Raw genomic sequence first — 16,425 nt, forward strand, 5'->3', positions numbered from 1 at the left:
ACTTCAATTTTTTACAACAGAAAGAGGGGACACGCTGTCTATAGTAATACACAGTCAATGTGAGAGATTGACGTAGATAGCAAAAAAGAATAAATAAAAACAAACAAAAAAAAGTTAAAGTGATTGTTCCCATTGCTGAGAGATTGAGTTTATTTTCCCCCGCAGACTCTGACTCTTATTTATGAAATTCATACTATTCATCCACTGTTTTATTCATTAAAAATATTACAACTATTAATTGGTATGCATTGCCTAAACATTAATTACATTCAAATTCATTCTAATTTGTCTTAATTTCCCCTTCTCTCGACAGAAAATAAATAAATAAATAATACTACCCACTGATTATTCCATGCCAGGCAATTCAAAATGCTTCAGAGAAGACAGGGAAAAGAGCGAGACCATTTGCATATGAACATAATTCAAACCTCGTGTTTCTTAGAAGTGGCGTCTTTTGAAGACAAACATGCGGGTGGGAAAATTCACATTTTGAATTTCCAATTGGAGTTGCGCATGAACAAAACTTCATAGTCTTGTGGCAAAACAATGTTTTTTTCTGAATTTGATCATTTGGGTAATGATATGACACAACACTGCCCTTTCACTCTCTCATTGAAGGTCCTCAAATATTCCTATTTTGTCGGAAAACGTTTCAAAATCTTGGACTTTATGTATTTTACAGCACATTGTCTTTTTCTAATAAGATGCCATTAGTGATTTGAGGGCGTTGGAGAGGCTGCTGTGAGCCGTTAATCACAGCATAGGGAAAACAGTGGAATGGATCTTTAATCACCAAGTCTGTAATCACCACATACATCACCTAGGCATACAGGCCAGATAGGAAACACACATTTAAAAACATAAATATATGAACATAAACTCAGCCAATTATAAGTGCAGCTTTTACATGATTACAGCACCAGATTCTGAATGAGTGTTAGACAAAGACGTTCCATATTTATGTCACACAGTGGATTGATTCCCTACTTTGAAATACACTTCATGGTAATCAACTGCATATTGTTCTTCTCTGAATCCCAAGTTAATACAGTAGTACTTGTGATTGTTTCCCTTTAACTTATTACAAAGCATCCTAAATGTATCCCTTTTTTTTTTTTTTTTTACAATATAATTTGATGAGGTTACCAGGTTATCAAGTGGCAACCTTCGGTCTTAATAAATGAAGCCAATGCAGATGTGCAAAATCCTGCAGTTTGTTGAGTGTCCCCTTGAGGCTGGCTCCAGGAACACAGGAAGTCACATACACACTACAGCCAATAAAGCAGATTTTACAGCATAAATAAACATACTTACAGTCTTGTACAAAAAAAGAAAATCAGTCTGATTAGTTCTTCACATCATTGGCACGCACTGCACATGGGTGAATGTTTTTTTTTTAAAACGGCTCCATTTTGATTTTGAAAACTATACTTGTTATCAACAGTTAGGCGCGTAGCTGACATGATTAACAGGTGAGCGCAATGTAATGGTTGGTCCAGTGGCTTAAAATCTGCCTCAGCTCCTGCTATAAGCCTGTTGTTAGGTTGACTGAAAGTAAGGCTGAGACATGATTTCCAGCATGGCGATTGCCACTAATTAGCCTGTGGAGCCGCTGGCCATAACAGGTCACTGACGTTACTCAGGTTTCTTTGCATTCATTTTGACAGTATGTGGTATGAATCTTTTGCTAATAGCAATGAACTCTATAAAACATTTAATTGATTAAGAGACTTTGATTCTCCTTCCCTTAAATTCAACCACAAAAACTATTCCTTTCTACTTCTTCATTCAGCTAGCATATAGGTCTGTGAAACCCAATGTACTCCTCGCAAAACAAACTAAAAAAGAATATAGCTGCTTGCTTCCTAACTATATTCTATATCTACAATAAAGTTTACTGTATACAATTTGGTGGAGACCAAAGCAGAGCTTTAATTAGAGCGAATAATATACATTTGTCAGCTGGACATGAAAACAACTTCAAGTTAATGCTAAAAGTAGGCTGCGTCTGCTTAGCATACATGATAGCAGGCTAACAAATAAGTGTAACCTACGTCTTACTTTTACAGTTTCAATAGTTTCAAGGACAAGACAAGAATGATAAGGTAATCATAAGTAGACCTTTATTATCGACATAACATTTTATCTAAAATGGTAAAAATATATAACTGAAAGTAATATTATGACATGGCTTGGTAAGCACACTGTGATTAATGGTCCATTAAATAGCTGGAATAGCTTACTTACATACTCCATTTTTAAAGTTATGAGAATAATTTACTGCTTGATGCATACTTTAAAACAAATAATTATACCTGTTAAACATGACTGGTTTAATAGAGGCATTGTTGTAATTCTTGTAGCTACACTATGAGGAATAAAAGGCCCTCTCAATATTTATTATCCAATAAAAAAAACCCACACATATTGAAAACAATAAAAAGCAAAGAGACCGTAAAGACAGAATTTTGTTTTACCATGTTATATTTTAATTTCTGCAGAGACAAAAATGACAAGCAATTTATTTACACAAACCTGTACAAAAGCAAATTAAATTATGTAAAATATCTCATAAATAGAAGTGGACTTGCGTTCAATACACTTTGCCATGTTCAGCTAAGCTGCGTGCATAGTGACTCATATTAAACGATGATAAATTGGTTCCTCAATTTCTATATCAACATCCAAGTCGCAGGACAAATAGTAATGGTTAATATTACAAATCTCATTACACTGTGAAGGCTATATGAAGAGTGGAGAGCACGGACCGAGCACACACCTCAGGCAAAGAAATTTAAACATTTTGATTACAGGTGTTTGGTATGCCACTTTTTTCTGTCAAATGTTTATTGTGAAAGCAGTTGCCTCAGTGGATAAAAAAATAGTTATTATACTGTCTGTAGTGTAGTTTCCAATGGATGGCATTTTGTCTTTTAATGCCTTCGCTTTTTGGCTGAGGTGCACACTACAGAGTATATTTTCCCTCCCATCTTATCTTGAAATTCAAAGCATCACCCTGCAATATTATTGCAAACATCGCGGTGCACTCATTTGGAGCACAGGGTTTCATCACATACTCTGATATGCACATTGTGAATCCGCGTACAAGTGTTGTGTTGCTCCACACATCCTGAGGTATGTGTTCTGTCAGCTACTCTCCCTTACAGCTTTTTTCCCCCCCTCCCATCTCCCACTTCCAACTCCTAGTAAACCGTCACATTAGCATTTTTATCTCCAGGCTCCCACAAGTCTCAGCAGTCAAATGTCTCCAAGCTTTTTTTTTTTTACTCTTTCATCCAGCTCTCTGTCTTTCTATGCTTCTATATTCAGTCCTAGGGCTTGTTTCATGCACAAAGGTTACTTGACCTCTGATGTCATACATGTACATGGGTGAAACACGACAAAAAAGTCCATTATATCATTATTATTACTACCAACAAGCAACTTTTTAATGTACCTGTACTCATTCAGTAATGCACTATGCTATGAATGGATATTTCAACAAGATATTGATCCCAGTGAACAATAGCCATAAGACTCTAAGGCTCACTGACATTTGACTGTTTTTCCTCCGTTTGACATCATGGGATTTCCTCTAAGATATGCAAATGTAATTCAGTCTGTTCTTAAATGCCACCCCATCTACTTTTGAAAAGCAATGTAATTGTTTATGCACCATTCCAAACCAACATTTAATCATACCGATTGGTATAAAAAGGCACAATTGCATATTTGCATTCACTCTAGTATTTTTTATGGGGTTTTTTTGTTTCTTTTTTTTTCAGAAGCACTCTAAATATACAAAGTGGCACCAGATAAAGGAAAAAAAAAAACACATAGTACATTGTCATGATAATTTCAACGGTTTTGATTTTATAGTGTAAGAAATCAACATGTATATCATAAAGTAAAATAAAATACAAGATAAAAATGTGATAGAAAGTTTGATGTTAATTAAAACATTTTGGGTTTGTGTTGTGATATCAGAGACGATATTTGATTATGTAAGAAAAATATTTTTAAAAAATCAATGGAATGGTGTAAACTGATGTACTAAGTTATACTACATGTCTCTTCAGGTATAACAAAGGCAAGCAACAAGGTGGATTTCCATGTTTACAGGGAAAACATTTTTTTGTACATTTTGTTTTACAGTTTTTTTCTTCCTTCTCAGTAAGTGAAGTAAGTTCCCATTAAACGTGCAGTAAAAAGTAAATATTTATGTATACAGTTGATAAGTATAGGAGCACTTTCTTTCCAACAACGAGTAGTACTTACAGACTATAGATTGCCAGAGTGCAGAAAAAAGCACCTCCGGTCGAACCAAAGGGGTTTTGCTAACATACAAAAAAGTTCCATTGCATCTGATATTCTTTTGTTTTATTACAGTTAGGAGATTTGCGCCTCTGTAGCTGCGGAAAGAAACATCACTTGTGGACAGGGAGGCACAACATCTCAACATTGTTTGTTAGCGTTAGCTGTGAGGACTTAATGCATGGTAGGCCATGTTGAGACATCACAATCGTTTTGTTCAGTCTCAATCCTTCATTAAAAAAAGAAAAAAAAAAATCTTCATGTAATGTCAAAGCAACGTTCATCCAGAAAGCTATTATCTGTCAATGATTGGGGGGAGGGGGGGGGGGGGGGGGAGTGCTTCAACCTGTTTGCGAAGCTTTGGTTTCATTTTGACACCATTTTGTTCAGCCTGCAACCAAAAATGCTCCTGGTATCTGCTCGACAGTGCAGATGTTGCCTTTTTGATTGTTCTCCGATGAGCTGATTCTTACATTCGTGCTCAAAGACACCATCACCAATGGACAATGGAAAGCAACATCGACTTGGGTTTTAAACATCCATGTGTGTGCGGTAATGTCACCTTGAAGGCTTGAGAAGGAGTGAAAAAGAAGTTGATGCTTGTTGGTCACATGTACATTATGATATTTATTGCTCAGTCTATCACACAACAGAAATAAAGAACAGTAAAAAGCTGTCCTTGCAACTGTTTAAGGACAAGCTAGGCCATGTTTACACCAACCTTAGCCTATTATCGGTGTACATCTACAGTATACACTTAATATAGTCTATACACACACTATATACTGCATATCTGGCCCATACACACATACAATTTCAAATGCACCTCAAGAAATGTAATCTCGGCATGCCACACACTGTGCTTACCAAGGATTTTCCGTCAGTACAGCCGCACCTCAGTTGAATGAATTTGCTTTACTGCTTCCATGTGAGTGTGTGATTGGGAAAAAACAGGGTACAACTTGATATAAACTGGAGCATTCTACCAAGGTGATCGAGATATGCACAACCACGTATACACATGCTTTTTCCAGCCAGTGGCTCTATGATTATGCAGTTCATAAAAGATGGATTTTGGTCTCAACCTTGCCAATCATCGACAAAGAACGAGAGACTGAGGAAAGGTTGCAAGACAAAAAGGGAATGGGAGCAGTTAGCTTTGTTGCTATGGGTCAATGTTTATGTACAATGAGTGACTTTTTATCTGTGAAGAACCACACATCGTTCAGACATAATCAGTCATCTTGTGTTCGTAGTACACCAGTTGTGTTGGGAACTGAAGAAAGAAGTTGTTGCAGCAAATTCCATTGGCTCCCATTTGTGTTCAAAAAGTGTTCTTTTGTTTTTGTTTCAGCTGAGTACTTAAAGCTTAGTCTTTAATGTCCTTTTGAGATTTCATTAAGTTTTGGTAAACTTTTATCACAAACAGTCAAGTTGACGGAATCCACAGACAGCTCAGTGTGATGGAAACCGATGGGTCCCAAATATTGTTGCAGCAACTGAACACCACTGCAAGAGCACTGCAATGTTCAGGAATTAAAAAAAAGGTATAACCAACACACACTTTGAAGTCAAAATAGTCCACATGTACAGCTTTGTTTCTAGAAAAAATGTTGTCTTTTTTTGTACAGTGTCTTCTTCAGAGATGAGGCCTTCGTTGGGGGTCATATGGGTATGCATGCATGTATTGTGTATGTAAAATGACTTTGATTATTTTACAGATTGACTGTCAGGCAGCAGATTGTGTCCTCAGAGCCCATTGCCAGTAGAACATCCCAAGTCCAATCAATGTCTTCAACAGTTTGTCCTCCTCCTCCAAATTGTTCCAGGTCAAGAGCAGAATAAGCACTTCCAAAATGGTTTTAATATCCCTTCCTTTGATTAAGGATCAGTTGCAAATGTCTAGGAGATTTTTTTAGTCCTACCTTGTGAGGAACAAGAGTGGCTAAAAGCTTTTAGAGCAGTAACTTGATGGGTAATCAACTATGCTTGGTGTGTTCCAATGCAAATGTTCTGGCACAGGGGATACAAGCTCACAGGTACACCTCCCGTCGTGTCAGAGTACCACAGGACGTGGGCTTGTACTCCCCAGTTGGTGCCAGAGGGATCTCCTCGGTGGGGTGGCCCAGTGTCTCCTCCCCACTTCCTGGTGATCCGTAGGAAGGCGATCCAAAGGCCTCGTATGAGGAGGAGGAGGAGGCCATCTTCTTATTGAGCAAGTTGCGATTGCGGTCGCCCATCATGTGAGCAGCTGTGGGGTCTCCGTTGGCCATTGTGGCCATGGCGAGGGTCTCTTGGCTGCCAGGCTGGTCGGCGCTGCTGCTGCTGCTGCTGCCGCTGCTGTTGCCGCTCATGAAAGTGGAAAGCTTTGGTTGTTGTGGGGTGGTGGTTGACTTAGATGGCCGTCGCTCAGGCGACGTGCGCACAGGCATCCAGCAGGAGTCCGAGTGGCCGTACTCGTCGCATTCCCGGGTGCACTTGCCAGTCATGGCTACGTCAGGCAATGGCCGAGAGTCTAGAGGAAGAAGAAGGAGAAAAGAAAGTAAATAATACAGTTTGTTCCACCAAAGTGGGATATATATATGGATAAACTATTACTTGTGACTAGAAACATTTCCTTGCACTAAGTGTTTGTTGTGGTATGTGTCTCATGATTTGGCTATGATTCCTCTATTAGATGCGTGAGTCTGTTTTTCACCCTAATGAAGTCATCATCGCATCTGAATGTTAATGAAGAAGGTGAAAATCAACAGAAACTGGTTAAAATGGTTACCAGGCGACTTGTCACTGCTAAAGCTTAAGTTACAAATGTTATCCCTGGTGGATAGGATAGAATTAAGCCTGTGCAGAATTCAGTTGCATGTTTTCATGCAGCACCCAAAAACCACATGACAGAAACGGTAACAGAAAACAACAATGAAGAGAAGACTCCACTGGCTTATACGACAACAGCCTCGAACTCAAAAAACAGTGGCGTGAATCAGAGTTGAAATAATGTCATGCTTCAAAACGTGTTTGTGCTCAGAGGGGGGAAGGGCGGGGGGAGGGGCAGCAATGAAGGGAGGCTGGAGGAGGAGTTCAGTTTGTGTTTTTAGCTTACCCTGATCTAAAATGTATGATGCACAGTTCGGCCGGCTCTGTGTGCATGAGTCAGTATGTCTGTAAGCTGGGGGCAACAACAGCACCCTGCGTTCTTATCCGGTGATTGACAGACGGCAATCACGTTGTAATCTAAGTAGCTTAATAGCTTTGTGTGGCTAAAGCAGCCTGATATCCTCTTAAATCCACTAATAGAGGTCTTAACCAATTACCTAGCAAGGAGCTGAGCCATTAGCTACATCTTCTCTGTTATTGTGCAAAGCGAATTATGTGCTTATGATGCTGCAACAGGACAACAGGTCAGTATGCAGTCAGACAGTGGCATGAGTTTATTCCAGTGCAATATGTGAAAGATAATTAGCCCAAATACACACAAAAAACCCAAAACAAAGCTGACTAGCTGGCTCAATATAAGGCGAAAAAACTGTGAGTACGGAGCCTAATCTAAAGAATGCTTGGACGTCGTAACACAGTGCCAGTTATTAGAGTGCCAATGTTATAGAGATGCCATGTTAGATGTCATTTCTTCATGATCTGATGCGAGTTATGGGAAACCAAAATCAAGCAAAGCGAGGGTGAGTGCAAACCAAGCCAAAGCATGCCTTCGCCCATAATATAAAAAAAGTAAAACAAGAGTTTGGTCCATGGCTTACTTTTAATGCTCTTTTTCTCCTGTAAAAGAAAAAAGTAGAACAGAAATCACTCTTTATGTTTTGCACTTATGCCATAATGAATATGTATATATGTCTGCTGTTTATGACAACTCTTGAGCAGCATTGAAAGTGTGACTAAAATGCACAACAGTGACACAAAAACAGTGTTATGCAAAGCAGAAATATGACTGAGGACACAATGCAAGGCTGAGACAAGGACAGCAAAGAAAGAGGAGACAGAAAAACAGGATGAAGCCCTCCTGATTTGACTCTTTCAATCAACCAATGACTCACTTGCTCCACTATCAAATTCAAAAACATTCAACGAGAGTGCCATTCCTGTGCTGCCTCAACGCCTATTCCTTCTGGTATATGTCTTAGATTCCTTTCTTTCAAGTCACAAATTACCTTCATGAAGCATCAAATGATAATTAAAGTCAACGTAAAGCTAATGCCTTGGGGAGCTGCTACCACTTGAAAAAAAAATCAAAGACCTTTTTGTTATTCGTGATCCAAAAAACAAAATGAATTCTTGCTTAATGGGATGGAAAAAGCGTAATAAATGAGAATACAAGGCCAGAAAATCAAACAAACTATGTAGATGGAATTGCAAATAGAAGTAGTTAGCGTGCCAGTTTTATGGGGGTGATCATGGCACATGGATCTGTGCCTTAGCTTGCCAAACACAGTCATCAGAGAGACAACCATGGACTGATTGTCTTCCTAATTTACACCTAAGACTGAGCCATCAGGTTGCCCACAATGCAAACAACTCTCACGAGACCCCTGCGCCCTGCTCCTGGAAGCTCATCAAATTGCCTCCTCACCCTCAATGAGCATGTATATAAAAAAAGAAACTGAGCAGGGGAGGACCTTTTTGCTTCTGTCAGCTCTTGTGTGGAAGCAACCAACCTAAAGCTGCTGCTGAGGTAGTTACCTGGCACTCTGTGTTGTTGTGTGCGCTTGAAAAGGAGGCTGATTATTTCCTCGACATGCTCCATTGTCTCGGCAGGCTCGCTAAAAATGAAGACGTTTCCCATCGAGCTAATGAATTGGGCTGCTATATCAAAGCGAAAATGCTCTGTTCTTTCCCTTCTTCAGAAGTGTCACTTTCCCCTGAGGTTGGGCCCACAATATGGATACTTTAAAACCACTTAAATCCAAGTGTCCTGTAGCGCTGGACAAATAAGTATGTGCATCTTCAGAACGGACTTCTATTTGTTGTCTTGGGAATAGCTTTCGGGATTTGCGAATTAATTCTAATGTTCACTAAACATCAATCAGATTATTATTAATTCCATCCAGAATAGAAAGACAACATCACAATTTAGATTTTTTAATAAACCCCTGCTGACTCATTTGATCTAAACTTTACTCTATGTAAATCTAAGATTACAAATCAGCAGGATGAAAGCAAATGCGTTAAAATATAGTTCAAGAGTGATCAATTTGAGTTTTTTTCTCCTCCGAGTGTTTCAAGGAAGACACGCAACATTGCTCCCAAACATATCCATAGGCCCTTTTAAGACCCAATTCAGGAATCAGGACGTAGAAAATATCTTCAAAGAAAAGCCCTTACAGCGCACGCAGCACTGGAACAGGCTTTTGTTGCATATTCACAAACACCCCGCGAGCCCACACCATCAACCACTGCCTAACACAATACAAGTGGGTCACTCTGCTGTGTTGAAAAAGCCTCTGTGCAACACTGAAAGCTTAACAGAAAGGCCTCTTCATTCGAGGTTAGGTCCCAAAGGAGGCTCAAGGCCTCGTTATTTGGGGGATGCAGGATCAGAAAACCGTGTTATATATGTATGGTCAGGGTGCTACGGGCAGCATGTTGCTATCTCTGCCACTAGAAGGGGTATTTCAGTGAATCAGGGAGGGATTGTCTGTTGATAATGGCCCCCCACAGATCAAGCCATTGTCTCTTTACTTCCAAGAGAATTCCAGAAGAATTAAGAGCAGGGTGGTATTTGGGAAATTTGGCAGGTGAGTTAGGGGAGGGAGGGAAGGGATTTTCCTTTGATTTGAAACTGTAGGTATGGAGGATTACTTGCGTTTCACAAGTGTATTCTAGGACTTTCATTTCTAAGTAAAAAGATATGGACCTGAAAGATCTTCATCAATTGACCACTTCATATTTCATGAGCAACTGGAAGAAACAATACATTTCAGTCTTTTTCAAGCGAAAACAACATATTGATTACTTCATTCGGTACCAACATCTAAGTTCTCCACAGCTATGTTAGCATTCGACCTATTTTGAGCTAAAGTTTCAGTATGACAACCAATTCATTGCTAAAATACTGTAGCTGTTAGTTAATACAACTTTTAACGATTTAACGATTAGCTAGGTATCTGCCTATTTCCATAATGTAGCGTAACCCTTAATGTAAGCTATGAAGTGGTAAAATGCTAGCGTTAGCTTTTATCTAACAGCAGTCAATGAGCTAGCGAATATGCTGCCACTTCATACATGGACCCTTGAGAGGTTCACTGTCTGTTTTCTTTCGTCAATCCTTAAGTGTGAAATGTTGCATATTTGTCAGTTGTCCTTTGTTTCTTTAGCGTTAGCATCTGCATTTGAATGGCGTTTGAATTCCAGTCCCAAAAGCGAAATCTGAGAAAAAATGGCTGCCATGTGAATATGGCGAATGAGGCTGAACGTTGTGCACTGCCGAAGTGATGATTACCCAGCAGGACGCCATTATAAAGCAGTGCTCGGAGATATTTGTGCCTTATTCTCTGGCTACGCTGAAGGCTTTCTTCATTTTGTGCAAGAAAAGCAGGCTGAAAGTGGGCCATTGGCTGCACTGGTTGAGCCGCTGCTTTTCTTAGCTGGCTTTAGTCAGCCTCCCTATCAGCTGACTAGCTTACACTGTGGGATATTTCAAAGAAGCTCCACTGCTGGGGATACAGTAGCAATTTGTTGCGGTGTCTTTAGCACTCGCTAAGATGTTGCAGCGGTAGGAAGAAAGCAGAGGGTTAGACTGTCATCACTCGCGGGCATATGCACGCTAATGTCTGTTGCGTGGGCCTTTCTGGGCAATTACAGTTTCGCAGGGTTTGTTTGTGTCATGCACGCTGTATTTTTTTGTTGCAGCATGTCAGCATAGTCCACTTGTCGGCATGCATTCATCTACGTCACCCGCACACTACACTTTTGAGCTCGGTCTTCTGTTCTTCCTCTCCCTTCGCCTCTTCATATTTTCTGCTATACAGACTGAAGCTCCGCGACCTTTTGCCCTCTTTTTTTTTTTTTCAGGCTGGCAGATTCGACCTAAACAGCTGAGGCATTGCGGGGAAGAGATAGGGTAAGGGTGGGAGTTGTGATGAAAGGCGGGGGAAAGTTGGGCCGAGACGAAAGAGGACAAAACAGAGGTGATGTGCCTGCATGCATTTTTTTTTTGTGTGTGTGTGTGTGTGTGTGTGTGTGTGTGTGTGTGTGTGTGTGTGTGTGTGTGTGTGTGTGTATTCGTGTCCACGCTGCGCCTTTGACGGACATTGCAGCTGGCTGGACAGCAGACAGGGGTCACGGCAGAGAGGGAGGAGGAGGAGGGTGCGAGCGGCAGATGATGATGATGATGATGAAGAGAGGGTGGGAGGGAGGAGTGATGAGTGAAAGAGAAAAAGACAAGGAGGGAGAGAGTGTGTGTGCTGAGTATAGCAGGGTCAGGGCCTGGGAGAAGGGAAACAGCAGATTGAGCGGAGAAGACAGCATGGCTGCCTCTGGGCCGTCACAGGCCAAACACACTGCCAAAGAGAGCAGTAGAGAGGAGAGGAGAGCAGGAGAGACAGGAGGAGAGGAGGAAGAATTGAGGACATTAGCAAAGACGGTAGGAGGAGCGGAAGGACGGGAGGAGAAAGTTTGACAACAGAAGATGCACTGTACTGAATCAGTTCCGCGTGCTCTCCCAAATTCACTTATCAATCCAAAGACCTTTATTTAGCCTTTTTATGGTTTGACATGATCCCTCTCACAATGAGTTGCATTCAAGCGACTCAATCTGATTGACCTCCATCACATTCCCTTCATTAAATAAAACACTTGGACCTCCAAATGTTATTCACACCAGTCCACATGCTTCCAATTCGGAATCTAGATCAAAACAAGGGAACAGAACGTCTTTCAAGGTTTCACGCCTGTGTGAGATCAGCTCGGATATAGGCTTGTGATTTCCTCGTGCCCCTCATCAAAGGCGTCCCCATACGGAGCGATTCGGTTTCGCACGGCACAGCAATCAGCGTGGAGAGGACGGCGTACATTGTCAGGTGTCACACAGATTACTGTGAGCGGCCGAGGAGAGGGAAAAGAGAAATATTCATCCAGCCGTGGGAAACACTCGGGAACCAAAAAAATGGAAGAGGAGAAACTAAAGGGTCAAATGAGAATCGATGTGGAGAGACTGCGTCGAAGATGACGCTCCGCACTGAAGAGAGATTTCTCTCCTCCAGCCGCCTTTGCGTTCCGTGTTTCTCGCCTCTAATAGGCTCCCACTTAATTAGCCGAAATGTGCGATCTCATTATGGCGTAAGAGCGCAACTTTGCCTGTGTTTTGGCTGCCTCCCTGTGCAAGGAAGGCCCCGCGGACATCAGCCAGCATCTCAGTGGATAGGCAAGACGTCTGTCTCATTCAATGAAAGGTGGCTGTGGGGACCAAACGGAAGCAAATACAGGCGGAGGGAAAAAAAAACAAAAACAGAAGAGAACGGCCTGAGAGGAGGTGAGGGGATGTGTTCCTGTGAGCAAGGAGCAGCAAGAAAAAGGAAAAGGTGCTAAATTATTAACGCCGTGACAGCGAGTTCAGACAGAACAATATCCACAGAAGAAGAAAAAAAAAAAAAGCGATATTTGTCTTTCTCTTGCTGAGAATGTTTGCCAGACAATTAAGGGAGGATGGAAGAGAGGAAGAAACGCAGTGATGCAGGGGAAAGAATGAGAACAAAAGGGGCGTCCTGGGGAGCAATGACCTTTTGAAAGCGCAAGTCATGGCGTGCACCGCTAGCAACGGCGGTAATTGATGGCATTAACGTCAGTGGAGGAGGGTTTTTTTTTTTCCCCTCAGCTGCACGGCAAGTTTAACAAAAACGTCTGACTTGTAACTCCTGATAGCCCAGTTAAGAAGCTGTGATTTAATGAGGAATTAATCTGATTTCTGACCCTTTTTATTTGATTAAAAAAAAAAAAATCCTAAATTCTTTCACATGAATCCAATCTAAATGAAACGCCTGTTTGACCCACATTTGACCTTTTACAACGCCAGCATCCCTCCACATATAACCTTTTGCTTCATTGCTCCTGCTTATGGTCCAGCTGCAGGAATGCTGTTGAAAGTGGCAGCAGGTGATCTATTCTCTGCCTTCTGAGCTCCTTGAAGTATTTACTGCCTGGCAAGGGCAACTGAGGGAATAATCTAGAACCCCCCACCATGCCTGGAGAGTATCGGGACGGGGTGGAGAGAGAGAGAGAGAGAGAGAGAGAGAAAAAAAAGAAAAAGAAAGGAGAGATTGAGCGAGCGGGAAGAAAAGATCCGTGTCCTTTTTGCTTTGTTTTTTCCAGATGTCCGACCCCTGTGTGGAACAAAGACTGCGCGACAAGTACAAAAGTCAAACTCATTTTTGAAGCTGTATGACATCACACGTCTCTCACCCCTCATTTGATAACCACATATGCTAACTAGCATTACAACAGCGCCGCAGCTAAGGGGTATGATGTGGCCGCTTTTCTCCTCCAGCAGGATCAATATTCTTTCTGGAATAATGAATGTACTGCGGCCTGCTCCTGAGGTAATTAATTGCAGGGAGATTAACTAGCATAATTTCATTCTGGTGACGATCTCTCAGCCAATTATCAAATGCGGCTTGCACTCTCCACATCAGGTCTCTACCTTTCTCTCTCTCTCTCTCTCGCCCCTAGTCTGAACACTCAGCACTCAAGCCCCATAAATAAAACGTTCCCCATGTGTCATGCTCCCTCATTCATCTTGCATGCACTCGGCGCTCCTGTGTGTGTGTTTGTGTGCATGTGTGTGTGTGTGTGTGGGGGGGGGGGGGGCTTTCTGTACAGCAGGTGGTTGTTGTGTTTACTGGAAGCATATTTCCTCCAAATGCAGACACCAAAGGCCGTGCCCTGAGAGCACTTGTGACCCCCCGACCTCATCTATAAGTGGCACAACAGCGGGATGATTTGGAGAGCTGAAAAGCGGAGTGACTCATCCACTCTGCTAATAAGAATGACAGCTCTGGCTTCCTGCCACAGACACTAAAACAAACACACACAAAAAAAGACTCCTTAATATGTTCTAAAAACCCAGCAAATCTGGAAACAAAGGGATTTTCTCATCAGGCTTTTCTTTTATCCTTTAAAGCACAACACTTATCATCAATCTTATGAGGTAAAACTCACACCTTTGTACATGTTACTCATTCATGTCTGAAAAAAAAACCAGTTCAAAAACAAAGTATCCTTCCTGTATTTTTTTAAGCGCTGTTTTTTTTTACTCCAGCATGGCACACACGAGCTTACGCAAAATGCTCCCGAAGACCCGTAAGGATTAGCATTAGCCGCTCTGCTATGGTGCACACATGCAACACTGCTAGCCGCCGATAAAAAACCCAACAACAACCAAAAAAAAAAAACAATATGGCAGCCTCAGCTCTTTTTTCACACCACACAGACACTGCAAGCTTTACATTAACCATGCAGCGTGTGTGTGTGTGTGTGTGTGTGTGTGTGTGTGTGTGTGTGTGTGTGTGTGTGTGTGTGTGTGTGTGGATGCTCAACATTCCCAGCCACAGACAAGAAGAAAAAGCACACAGTATTATTTGATAAGACAAACACAGAATACAGATGAAGGGGTAGAGTGTGTGTAGAAAATGGTAGGGCTTACTGAGCGATTGTGAGCAAGGGGTTAATTTTTTTTAATTTTTTTTATTGTGTATTATTCCTCTGAATTCTCTCTCTCTCACACACTCACACACAAACCATCTCTCTCTCTCTCTCACACTCTCTCTATGTCACTCTCTCTTCAGTCTTTAGAAAAAGAAGTGTCATTGCTTCCCCTCCACTGTTACTCTTATCGCACACTCCCAGGCACACTCACACAATAGCCTGTTTTACACCATTAAATGGTTATTTGTCAAAATACAATTTCGATTAAACCCTCCCTAAAATAAAATTAAATAAAAAAAAAACAGAGAGAAGAAAAGTCTGTGATTTGTGCTTCTTTTACCGATCGCACTAATAAGAGAATACGTTTAAATCACTGCCAGGCATACTGTATAGCAGCACATAGAGCAAGAGGTGTGATTGTTTGAGGTGTAATGTTTTCGAAGATGACTTATGGTCGGTTAGAATAACTGCTGGGGCTTGGTTGCTGTATTTCTCATCTGGTACAGTTGAAATAAATGGCAACTGCAAAGAGCATCGCCCCATTTTTAGCACATGTTCAGCCCTGAGCAGCATATGAAATAGGAGGCTTTAGCAAGAAATATTACAACACTTGACGATGACAAGTCGAGCTGAAGCAGCACATTTGCATCAGAAATTCATGTGTGGCATAAATTCAGTATGAACTCCGTATGCAATCGTACATTTTGTGTAGGTAGAAATAGACACATGTTCGATGCCACAAAATGAGAGATGTAAATGTTAGGACTTCGCACTTGATGTCTAAAACACTGCTCCACTTGTGATAAGCAGTTAGCAGCAAAAGGAAGCTAAGCTAAGCTGTGATTCAGCCAAACAACACCCACTATGTACCGTGCTTGTCATCCTGAGTGTAGCAATTAGCTCTCGGCTGCTAGCTCATTCTAAGGCCAGAGCGAGCTGGGCATGGTGAGTCACGACCTTAATGGAAAGCTAGTGGTAGAAATGTGGTGTGGGGGGTAATTATGCTGACTTCAAGGGACAGGCTTTCAGCTTTTGTTGGTGTGCAGACTCATAAACAGGCACAGTAAGCTCCACTCCAGGGTGAAAAGAGGGACAAATTATTGTGGGTTTATGATTTTTTTGAGGGATTAGTTTGAATGTTTCAGCAGGTTCACTAAACGACTTTTACATCCCTGAGCTGACCAGAGTCCTGTTCAAGTGTTTCATTCATTTTGTTTGACAATTCTTTTACAACAAAAAAGTGTCACCTGAACAATATGATGACCGGGGTAACCAAACAAGTGATAAACAGGGGCGTGTCCAGACTTTCCAGGGTCAATGACTTTCACAGGGATGGCAAGACGTTAGCTGGAACACACTAACTAATTAACTGATTAGTTTAATTATTTGTTCCCTTTATATTCCCACTAATGATATGTAGGGACTCAAAAACAAAGATGTATGTGCAAATTAATTTTTGAAGTA

At 41.3% G+C, this 16,425-nt stretch overlaps 1 protein-coding gene across 1 annotated transcript in view; it reads right to left on the reverse strand.

Annotated features, from left to right (window-relative positions):
• Positions 1-2,098: 2,098 nt before the first annotated feature.
• The window catches only part of pcdh7b (protocadherin 7b), a 113,942-nt gene continuing 99,615 nt past the window's right edge, over positions 2,099-16,425 (reverse strand). Inside the window, 2 exon segments of the mRNA XM_079371383.1 lie at positions 2,099-6,829; positions 8,067-8,085. Of these exon segments, the coding sequence (XP_079227509.1) occupies positions 6,348-6,829; positions 8,067-8,085 (501 nt within the window). The 3' untranslated portion in view covers positions 2,099-6,347.

The sequence above is a fragment of the Symphodus melops genome, assembly GCF_947650265.1.
Source record: "Symphodus melops genome assembly, chromosome: 20".
NCBI classification, from domain to species: domain Eukaryota; kingdom Metazoa; phylum Chordata; class Actinopteri; order Labriformes; family Labridae; genus Symphodus; species Symphodus melops.